The 11,809-nt window shown below is 30.0% G+C and overlaps 2 protein-coding genes across 2 annotated transcripts; both read left to right on the top strand.

Annotated features, from left to right (window-relative positions):
• Window positions 1-753: 753 nt before the first annotated feature.
• Window positions 754-6,928, top strand: LOC123295950 (rootletin-like). The gene is made up of 13 exons (XM_044877412.1): window positions 754-791; window positions 890-961; window positions 1,608-2,030; window positions 2,685-2,882; window positions 2,961-3,221; window positions 3,872-4,137; window positions 4,200-4,277; window positions 4,738-4,868; window positions 5,151-5,226; window positions 5,605-5,801; window positions 6,120-6,324; window positions 6,402-6,607; window positions 6,784-6,928. The coding sequence occupies exons 2-13, from the start codon at window positions 895-897 to the stop codon at window positions 6,926-6,928; spliced, it is 2,253 nt and encodes a 750-aa protein (XP_044733347.1). The 5' UTR covers window positions 754-791; window positions 890-894.
• Window positions 6,929-8,364: 1,436 nt separating this feature from the next.
• On the top strand, window positions 8,365-9,499 carry LOC123295949 (protein D2-like). Its single transcript, XM_044877411.1, has 3 exons — window positions 8,365-8,465; window positions 8,543-8,775; window positions 9,054-9,499. Exons 2-3 carry the CDS (start codon window positions 8,544-8,546, stop codon window positions 9,497-9,499), a joined length of 678 nt encoding a protein of 225 aa, XP_044733346.1. The 5' UTR covers window positions 8,365-8,465; window position 8,543.
• The last annotated feature ends 2,310 nt before the right edge of the window (window positions 9,500-11,809 follow it).

The raw sequence follows: 11,809 nt of genomic DNA, 5'->3' as shown, positions 1-11,809 counted from the left end.
ACACAAGCATCAATAAATATCCGGGAGTTCCATTTACGAACTGCAAGTTGCTCCTGAAAGAGGATATCTTGAAAAAGGCCAATCTTAGATGGAAGGAAGAACGTATTTGTGGTACTACAAAACAGATATGATCTGAGTACAATTGCAGGCGTTCCGAAGTTCTTACATCACTTCCAAGGGCCTCTGTTCGCAAAGTTGTTGCGGCTATCACAGGACACTGGCTGGGCGGCAAGCATGCTGAACGCTTAGGTCTGGCAGTGTATCACGACTACTACAGGAACAGTCAGAGTAATTAAGAGCAGGAGACAATGTCTCATCTTCTCTGTCACTGCCCAGCTCTTGTCATGAGGAGATGGACTTACTTGAGGCAGCCTCTCTTTGACGACCTCTCTGACCTAAAGTCAGTCGACGTCAAAGCTCTCCTGCTGTTCTTAAACAGCTCCAAATGGTTTATGGAGTAGTGGCCGGAGATGGGCCAACCCTTTTACGGTATCACAACGGACCCTATACCTGCTAAAATTGGCTGCTGGGTGTGATGAACATATGTACGAAATACCATCGTTAATGCACATTAAAGTGCCAGGCCAAAGCCGTTAACAGCTCTCCACAATATAATTCCACATTGTTTCTTTGGAAACAACAAATTTATAAAAAATTTGACAGTCGAAATACTTTTAAATGGTTCGTACAAAAATTTTTGTCAAGTGGAAAGTTATTAAAGAAAAATTTCATTTTATCGGAGATTCAAAGTGTGTATTTGTTTCGTTTAGGAAGCTAATGCCATTCATGGTGTAAGTTATTTATATATGTAAGACTCCGTTAGAAACAATTAATTGAAATTTTTGTTAAATATGTATTTATTTAATGTTTTGCAATGGTTGACTTTCAGGAATTATGTCCATACAGAAGTCAAACGATAGATTAAATAGTTTCTTAACATTGGTGAATTCAATGATTAAAGGTAAGTACTCTAAGGAAGTAAGCGGACATTAGCTTTTTTAAAATACAATTAAACTTTCATTATCTATAAAGCCCTCTTTTCCCGAAGCTCTTGGAAGATATTTTCTACCTCGTGAAACTTAAAGGCTTGGAATTGCACCGAAATAATCAGGCATCAGCTTTTTAAAACACAAGTTTTCACTATTTATGAGACTTCTATGTTTCTTTATACCCTATAACACTATAGCGTCCTTTGTTGTAAGTAATTACTAATAGGTTGAAATTTTGTACTGACTTCTCTCTTCCGAGTATAAAAGCAGGGATCCAAAAATTTGCTGGACCCGAAACAAAAATTTGTATTTCCCAAAATAAAAAGTCTTTTAAGTTCACTATACGAAATTTTATTCTGTAGTACGTGAAATTTCATTATTTAGTTTTCTTGAAAATATATGAAGCGTATATTAACTCCAGACTTTTCAATTTCGACCTTAAATAATGCTTCCGTATAAGTTTTGAGTCTATAGAGTTCACGTCAAGAAATCCTTTTGAAGGCCAATATTGATAAGACTGATCTTTTTTTGAGATGATAAATTCTAAATTTTCGATGTGAATGGATTGTATTGGTAATTTTTTACTCAATAAATTATAAAGTATTTTATTTTATTTAGAAACAGGATTATCGATGACTCTAAACACTAACTGCAGTGATGACCTAGCAACGAATAGTTTATCACAATATCAAGTAAACATGTTTCAATTTAATCCATTAATAAAAGATTTGCAAAATAATTCTTCTGACGAATCCATAAATAATGAATCACCAGCAGATGACGTTTGGTACACGCCAAGACAAGATTTTGATTCTGATCACAGACATCCACAATTAATTAGTCATAATAGTTACTTAAATGCGAATAGAATTATAAAATTAGGAATTGAAGAGAATCAAAACTTAAATAAAAGGACTTTGAATAAATCATACAATACAATTACTTATAATACTGCGAATAAAATTCATAAGCAAAGATCAATGTATATATCGAAAGTATTGAGAAAATATTATAAGAAAATTAATAAAACATGTAAATTAGGTAATTATCAAGATAATTTGTTTCTGATAACTTTTCACGTGCGCAAGGACTGTCCATGAAAAAATAAAACTATAGATTATAACGAAATTATATCACAGCGAATATTTCGATGCTGAGCTTATTTATTACCTATGTCTTATTTATTACCTTTCGGGAAAATTTTTTCTGAGTGTATAATATATATTTATTGATTATACACTCAGAAAAAATTTTTCCGAAAGGTAATAAATAAGACATAGGTAATAAATAAGCTCAGCATCGAAATATTCGCTGTGATACAATTTCGTTATAATCTAGAGTTTTATTTTTTCATATGATGTCGACATTTCTCTTGTGCGAATGAGAATATATTTAATATAAAAATGAATTATTAAGTACATTGAGGTCCATAATTTCGAAAATATAAGCAAGCTAAACTTTTTCGCTAAACTTTGAGCATAATTTAGCTTGCGTACATTTTCGAAATTATGGTCCTTAATGTACTTAATAATTCATTTTTATATTCAATATATACTCATTCGCATAAGAGAAATTAGTATGGAACTGCTTAAAATTATATAAATAAGGTTTAACAATGAAATTTGAAGTCGATAGGAGAGAGTCTCTTTTCGAATCAAGACCCAACAATCAATTTCTTAAATATCTGTTAATTAGATCACATGCATAATGTTGCAAACAAAATAAAAACTTCAAAGAAAAAATTTAATAAAGCTCAATCAACATTATTAACCAAACAAAAATTATTTAATGAAAAAATTTTACCAATTACTGAAGAAAAATCAGAACACATACTCAATATTGAAAAACCTCGGCTAAATCAAGCAATAAAATCAAGATTACCACGTTATATTGGTAATATTCAATCAAAAAATGAAACTAGTAATAATAATAATATTATACCAGTAAATGATTATAACAATTTAAAAAAAGAATTGTTAAATGAACGCAAGAAACGAGAGGAATTTGAAAAAATAGTAAATGAATCAAAGAAAAAAATTGATGAAAACACAATGCAATTGTCAATAATAGAAAGATTTCGAAATTCAGCGATTGAATCGTCAAAAATGTATAGAAAAGAATTAGAAAAACTTAAAAAAGAACATGAATCAACAGTAATACAATTAGAAATAATTAAACATGAAAATAGTGTATTATCAAAACGATTGGAATCAGAATTGCAACAACATGAAGGTATTGGCGATTGTTACGATTTATTATACATAATGTAATCAAAATTCTGTGGTATCTTTAACCTGCCTTTTTAGGGGGTGTAAAGCAGGCATGGGCAAACGTGGCTTAGAGAAGTCCCTCATACTTCTGTATCTAAAATAAGAGTAAGACAGTGACAACCTAACCAGTTACATCAGAATATAAAGGTGAGACAGAGAGACATTTTTTTTCTACCTGTCTCATTCCTATAAGAGAAACTTAGATAGGTAGAAGAGTCGTATACCCGTCTCGCTTCCAATGCGGACTTGGATAAAGAGGCACACAATAAAGTTTATGGCACACAATAAAGTTATAACAATGGTGACTTCGACTTAAAATAGTTCGCCCATGCCTGGTGTAAAGGATGTTACCTACCCGGCGAGGGGCTGATCGTCAATGAATTGCCCACTTATATCTAATATTTAATAGAAATTTTTATTTTAATTGTACCCATTCGAAGAAAAATACCTGTCTCAATTAAAATGTATTATTATCTTGTATAAAATCCTTTACAAATTAGATAATCCGAAATTTCCCAATTTTGGAAATGGTGCTTTCACCATTTTTTGATTTCACCATTGGTAAGGAATGAACAATTGCTCTTTTATATCAAACTTTTTGCCAAATTTCAGAGGGCCTATCAAACGATCACACCAACCGACAAAATATTATCACTCGTGCAGATCAACAAATATTATCCCAAAATATTAATATTCCATTCAATCTCAACCAGATTAAATTAAATTTATTTGACCTACGTAAGCAATTAAATGCTGAAAAAAAATTAAATACGGTTATGAAAGTAGAACGTAAAAAAATAGTGGCAGAATTTAATAAAGTTCAAAATGAACTTAAAACGCTTCGTGAAAAATATGAAAAATTGAATATAGATTTACAGGTAAGTTCTGGAAATTGACCAGTTTTATTTTTTACATTCGTAAAAAATTTTATTTTATTTAGCTAATAAAAAGTAGAAAAGATGATAGTCCAGACGAGAGAAGAGAAATTCGTCAAAATATTGCAGAATTAGAACAAAAAGTAACAAATATTTTAAAATACAGAGAAACGTATTTTAAAAAAACTATTGAATTTCTTGAAACTGAAACAGTGGAGAAATTTAAATTAATTATTGAATTATATAATCGATGCTGTGATTTAGAAGATAAATTAAAATGTTATGAACAAGAAGATAAAATTAAGTAAAAATAATTTTAATTCTTTTTTAAGGCTTAGTACGTTTGCCTAAGCAATCGCAAATGATCTATAAAAATAAGTTATGACATCACCACATGCTATTTTCCTCTCTTTCTATTTGTATATTTAAATCCTTCATATTTTTCATCCACTAAGACGGACTAACATCTTTTAAATACCACTCTCCTTCCTTATCCAAATAGGATCTGCCAATTGCTTCTAACAGGAACAGCTCAATCTTCCCTTGCTTGTATTTGAAAATTTCAGTTTTGTAATTTTTTTTCTTTGATTTTAAAGACTCCAGAGTATTGAAATAGAAATTGCAAAAGTCTCGAAAATAATGAGTGATGAAATCAAAATTTCTACCGAAGAAAAAACACAAATGCTAAATATAATACGTAATTTGAAACAAGTGATTCAAGTACATAAAGATAAGTAAGATTTTAATAGTTAAATCTATATTATTACTGTCGATGACGCAACGTAAAAGAACAGTTAGTTCGGTAAAAAACGCAATCGGATCATTTTACCCCATCTATTTTTACAAAGTCAGTCAAACGATCTTTTTTGAAAAATATTGGATAGTTGAATAAAGAATCGAAAACTATTTCGACATTATACACATATCTCAAATAGTTTGGCTATAAATTACGAGACGCCCTCCTTTAGGTATTGATATTTAGTTTATGTCTAAATAATGTTTATTTTATTTTCTAGAATTGTAGAACTTTTGGAATTGAATAAACAGCAAAACGAAGTCATTAATGAACAGAAATCAAAACTTAACGATAGGGTATTGTTTTATTTAATACTAGATGACCCGATGCTATTCGTTTCACACACAGTTTATTTAATTGTAACTATTGATCAGCGATTATTAATCTTAATTGACCTAAAGTTCCAATTCATTAATAGCTATATACTATGCTTAACCCGCCCGCTAAGTCCGTTAAGCCCATTCGCAAGTCCACACCCTGCTTAGCGTGGAAGGGGGGGGGCGCCTCCCCCGTATATCTGGGTATTTCAACAATTAACTCGTCCAATTATTTATTTCACTTGTTGTACGAAAATTTTTTTGGTATTATCTTCTTTCAAGTTAATTATCAAACTAATTATAAATAAATATAACATTTCAAAAATGTACCAACCTGATATCAATATTTATTATTAGGATGAGAAAATCAAATGTAAAATACAAATGGTTGAGTTACAACGTAAAGAAAAAATAATTAATGAACAGAAATGCCAATTAGATGAAATCAATGAAAACGTTAAGACTTTAAATTTTTCCTTAGTAGAAAAAGATGCACTCTTGAAGCTCAACGAGGAATTAATACTAAAATTACAAATGAATTTAGAAGATATGAGGTACGCAGTAAGAAAAAGTTATGTACTTGCAGACGTCATAAATTTTAGTTTGCTCTACCACAAAATTTTATTAATTTTTAATTTGGAGAGTGTTCTTAGCTATGTTTCAAATGCGAGTTAAGGGTTTCGTCATCCGGAACCACCAAAAAAAGGTGATGATCCTCAAAATCGATTCAGTTTGGAGAAGGCTCTAAGGAAAATGATAATTTAATGGAGAGTTTTCTTAGATATGTTTCAAGTGCGAGTTTAGAGTTCCGTACCCGAAAAATTTGTCGGGGGTTTTTTAAATTTTGTAAATTTCACTTGTTAAATTCACAGACTGAAATGGCAAAAAGAACGAGAGGATTCTCTGGTAAAAAATAAAATAATTGACGATCAAATAAGTACAATACAAAAATTAAAAAGCGACTATAATGGAATTCACACAAACGAAATGCGAAAATTAAATTCAGAATTAGAACTTTCTCAGCGAATATTACTAGAAGAAAAAAAGAGATATGATACAGTTGCAGCAAAATTGTTGGTACGTTTGTTGAATAAAATTCTACGAATCTAAAAACATAGAAGTGGTAGGGAATGAATTAGTTTCTTTGATTATAGGAAATAACGAGAGACAATGAAAAATTAGCATATCAACTTCAAAAAGTGAAAAATCTGCTTGCAAAATATGAAAGCAACAAATACAATGTAATCAATGTCGAAATTTTAACAGAATTAGAAAATAAAGTCATACAAAAATGTAAAGAATGGCAGACACAAAAGAATATTTTAATTAATGAAAAAAATGAAGCTATATTAGCAGCTAGGTAAGGAATTAATTCTACAAGATTCACGGCCAAATTAACAGAATAATTCGAAAAATTTCACGATGAGGTCTTGCGAATCTTGAGAAATATTAACTGTTCATGTTCATTGCTTTCAACTAGCTAGGTCTATATACTAGAATATCTTCTTTGTAATCGTAACCATAACTTAATTTTAGGTATGCAACTCAAAAGTTTATCGAAACTGTATTGGATTTTCAAAAGCAAATTGAATCACAAAAAATTGCTCAAAAGACATTAACAATTTTAGTGACAGAAAGAGAAAAGCAATTTGAAATAGCAACAGCAGGTATATGTTATTGAAAATGAGAGATTTGTTTTCATATTTCATCGGAATTGATCTAATCAATAGAGACAAATAGTTCTAAAAGTAATTATCTAATTTAATAGTCCATGTGAAAGAGCAGTCTCAAGTAAATTTCTACTAGAGCTATTACTAATCAAATTAATCCAATTAATCTACGAAACGGATGACAAAATTGCTATCAGAAAACAAAAAATACGCTGTTATAGAAGAAAAAAGCCAAGAAACATACGTTTGTTTACGGATAATCATTAGCTAAGCCGAAAAAATTCGCCAAAGTCAAAACACGGTTTTCATACGATTAAAAAAAAAGTTGACGTCCAATGCAAATAAATTAAGTGGGAAAGTTCTAGATTTCAAAAAAAACCTATCGATTGACGTCTACCGATTAAGCCTCTGTAGATTAATTGGATTAAATAGAAAACAAATCTGTTTAACTGAGACTATCACTCGTAAAATAAGTTTTATAATTTTGCAGGTGCCTTTTTTTAATATTTCTTAGTAATTTGGAAAAAATAGAAATCTCTTCATCGTTAAACGAATGTAATCGACGAACGAAAATGTAAATTTTAGTGTTATTGATTATATAATAATTATATTAAATAAACATAATTTTTAATTAATACTTTATATTTATTATTACAAATGAGTGGCGTATTTGTTTTTTTCGCTTTCTGCTTGTATAAGATTAATATTTGTATAAACCATACATTCTGCGTATCGAGATTCGGCATCTAGATTAGGTTTCATGTATTGATTGTATGGATGCCGAGCGACCAATGGACCACAAAATTACCAATAGACAAAGAAACAAAGCACTAAAAACGTATCAACTGTCGATGTTGTGAACAGTAAGATGGATCGAGATGGAAGGGGTCTACAAACTTTGTGAACAAAAGTGATTAGGTAGAAATAAAAAACTGGGAAAACTAGAAACTTAATATCGATGGAAATGAGACTAATTTTGTTACTCGGGGGTTTGTGGGGCCGCTGAGTTCGAATATCACAAAAAAATGACCCCCGAGGTACCTTGTGCCCAGGGCGGGCAGTATACACCTTGTCTCTGGGAGTTTTACGAAAATGTATAACAAATTTCGTCGAAACTCATTAAACGGGGGTTTTCTACTGAAATCATTTACGCACGAAATAATCGATTATTGAAAAGACTAAGCGAAAGAATAGTTGGTTCAAGGTCATAATAAGGTAAAAATAATTATAATAGCAAGTTACCATAGTAACTTTTAATGTTCTAGTTTTCTCAATTCTCATCACAAATTTTAAATTTTTTTCACATTTTAGAGGCTTAGATAAAGTTTTGTACGATATACGTGTGGTAACGCATTATTTACATATACTTCTACGATTGACCAACTCGTTCTACACACTCGTTGAGCATATACTGTAAGAATTACTGTATTCCACTAATTGTATCGCAAATAACTATTGAGAATACTGACAATTGGTTTAGATAGAAGCCCCGATCCAATTCTCGGGCAAAATACCCGATGAATTACCTTATAAATGAAAAAAAAAATTGTAATTAAAAATTTTTGTTTTATTTATTTTCTATAAATATTTGACACTTTGCAGTGTAGTAATTTATATATTTTCAGAATGCTTTTTAGACACTTTTACAATCGTCTACCATTGCAGTTACTTTCGATAAGAAAACATTTTTTAACGAACAAACAAAATTATACGGTAATAAAAAATACACAAACGTATCACAATTACAATATAATACCCGATGTATTTGATGAAGCTCCAAATGAACCATTAATAATACAGTTTAAGAATGGCATCGAAGTGGATTATGGTAATATATTACAACCAAAAGATGTTCTAGGTAATTATTTACAAATAATAATTTTAGTACAATAATAAGCGACAAATATAAATCCCAAAATTGTATGGTACCATAAAAAAAATTTAAAAATACTAACGGCAAGTAGGCGGTTGTCATACGTAGACAACCACTATCTTCATTTGCTTGCACTATAGTAAGTAAATTTTGTCTTGGTCTTGTGAATAGACAAATATTTCAAGAACTGAAGAGTGATCTAAGGCACACTTTAGTTAAAGTACAACATTCTCCCTTACATGTAACCAATTTTCATGTTCTAGAACCACCCATAATTCAATGGGAGCATGATGCAAAAAAATACTATACTCTATGTATGCTTGATGTTGATTTGCCAACTCGTCTTGAGCCCATCTTACGTTCATTTCAATTATGGTTCGTTGGTAATATATTAGGACAAAATTATATGGAAACTGGTGAAACATACGCAAATTACATTGGTATTGGTCCACCAAAAAATACTGGTTATCATCGTTATGTGATCTTTGTGTGTGAACAAAAGAATAAAATTGATTATTCACCATTAATTAAAGGGGATTTAATGTTGCCACGTTATCGGAATCATTTTAACTATAAAGAATTTTCCAAGCAATATAATTTGGGTATACCAATAGCGGGTAATTTCTTTTTGGCACAATATGATGAAACTGTTCCAAAAGTTTACAAGAAATTAAACAATTTATCACTTTTTGTAACACCACTGAAATGATGTAATATATTTTTTTGTATGTTTTATATATTAAAAATTTTGTTTTATAATTTGATGAAACTTGGTGGGTGGGGTAATTTTGATCCAGAAAGTATAAAAATCAGATTAATTTAATGATTGGCTGCAGAGTTTCTGAGATATCGCAATATTTGAATCGATTTTAGTCCGTATCTCAAAAACTATTCGACCAGTCATTAAATGCACCCGATTTTTGTACTTTTTGGGTCAAAATTACCTTATATACTGAGTTTTATCGAAATTGGAGACAGCAAAATTTTTTCGATTTTTTTCAATTTTTTTAAGGGGTGTACCCCTTTGAAAAAATCGAGAAAATCGGAAATAAAATTTTGTTTTGGAATTTGATGAAACTCAGTGGGTGGGGTAATTTTGATCCACAAAGTATAAAAATCAGGTTAATTTAATGATTGGATGCAGAGTTTCTGAGATATCGCAATATTTGGATCGATTTTAGTCCGTATCTCAAAAAGTATTCGACCAGTCAACAAATGCTCCCGATTTTTGTACTTTTTGGGTCAAAATTACCTCATATACTGAGTTTTATCGAAATTGGAGATAAAAATTTTTTTCGATTTTTTGCAATTTTTTTAAGGGACAGCAAAATTTACCCCTTACCCCTTTGAAAAATCGAGAAAATCGGAAAAATAAATTTGTTTTGGAATTTGATGAAACTCAGTGGGTGGGGTAATTTTGATCCAAAAAGTATAAAAATCAGGTTAATTTAATGATTAGACCTATGGAAAGTTACATTGTCAGCGAGTATCTGACATTTTCTTTTTTTTATATTATCCCTATGTTGACTAAATGCAAGTAACTTAAAAAAACGTATATATGTACCCTTGTTAAAAAAGTTAAAGAATCATGCCATGTACTCTTCTTTTATGGTATTTAAGACTAGTCCAACATAATAGAACATCACAATAAGGACATTTCCGAATTTTTTCCCCCGTATGTGACATCTTATGATTTTTCAGCTCGTATTTCGAAAAAAATTTTCTCTTACAAATATCACATGAGAAACGTTTTAATTTTAAATGCATTTTCTTAATATGTGTTGTTCTCAAACCAGTTGTAACAAACATTTTATTACAATAACCACATTGATAATTTTTTATCATCAAATGAACTGCCTTAATATGTATTTTTAATGCTGTATTACTACTAAATAATTTACCACAATGAGTACAAAGTCCATTCTTTTGGTTTGTTGCGGTTGAAATCTCTTTAGTTTTACCTGTAAAAAATTACTTTATTGTTATTATTTATTATCCAGTCAAATTAGTCCATAAAATATAATTAAGGTTTCAAAATTTCCCATAGAGCTAAAAATTGGTATGAATGTTCAGAATACTATTATAAATGAATTGTGAAATGTCCCCATCAATCCCCCTTTTGCAAAAAATTTTATTGAGAGGGGAAGTTTGCAAAAATAGGCTTTTCGCGTTTTTCAGCAAAACGATGAGTTTCACAGCAAAAATAGTTCAGACAAAAAGAATATTTAAGTTAAAAGAATATCTAACGATAATACCCTATCGTAAATAATAATTAGAAATAAGTTGTGTCAATGTACATACCTTTTCGATGCCTTTTTAAATGTTCTTTCATATTATAAACAGATCGTTTACAAATCGTACAAGAAGAAATTTTATCTGTATTCCGATTATGGTACGTTTTGAGATGTTCTTTTAATGCTTGATATGATACATATATCTTATTACATAGAGCACATGCAACTTTTCCAACTGGCCGTCTATCAGGAACTCTTCTGCCATGATGAAATTGTTGAGTATTAACATTACATATATGAAGCAATCTATGTTTGGCTAGATGAAATATTGTTTGAAATTTTAGATCACATACACTGCATATGTTTTCATGATGCTTTTCATTATGAAGTTTTAACTTGAATTCGTATTTAACACGTAAAAAATATAGTTCATTACATTCAGAACATTCTTGTATAGAGTTTTTTAATCCATGAAGAAAAATTTGATGTCTTTTTAATAAAATTTTATCAGTAAATTTTTCGTTACAAGTTATACATACTTCTTTTAATGTCTCTGAATTGATGTCATCTTCAATTTCAGTTTGTTTCGAATCGTCTAGTTCTTCTTTAACAGATGTTAATGGTTCTTGGTTTGGAGTTGAAGTAGGCGAATAACTTATTTCTTGTTTAATTTCATTAGATACTAATTCGTGTATTTCTTCTCCAAAATTTGTTGATGATTGGACTGCTTCAAATGGTGATGGAACAAATGATTTACATTCTAATTTTATTGAATTAAATTCCTG

Source organism: Chrysoperla carnea, chromosome 3, assembly GCF_905475395.1.
Source record: "Chrysoperla carnea chromosome 3, inChrCarn1.1, whole genome shotgun sequence".
Taxonomy (NCBI): Eukaryota; Metazoa; Arthropoda; class Insecta; order Neuroptera; family Chrysopidae; genus Chrysoperla; species Chrysoperla carnea.
Note: the sequence above shows the minus strand (reverse complement) of the source record. Positions and strands in the feature narration are given on the sequence as shown.

Excerpts from the sequence above, each read along its gene's own strand:
- LOC123295950 (XM_044877412.1), top strand. The coding sequence starts at position 895 with ATGTCCATACAGAAGTCAAACGATAGATTAAATAGTTTCTTAACATTG. Across the intron at positions 2,883-2,960 it reads AAGATTACCACGTTATATTG|AATTGTTAAATGAACGCAAG; the intron begins GTAATATTCAAT and ends ATTTAAAAAAAG. Across the intron at positions 5,802-6,119 it reads ATGAATTTAGAAGATATGAG|ACTGAAATGGCAAAAAGAAC; the intron begins GTACGCAGTAAG and ends TTAAATTCACAG.
- LOC123295949 (XM_044877411.1), top strand. The coding sequence starts at position 8,544 with ATGCTTTTTAGACACTTTTACAATCGTCTACCATTGCAGTTACTTTCG. Across the intron at positions 8,776-9,053 it reads ACAACCAAAAGATGTTCTAG|AACCACCCATAATTCAATGG; the intron begins GTAATTATTTAC and ends TTCATGTTCTAG.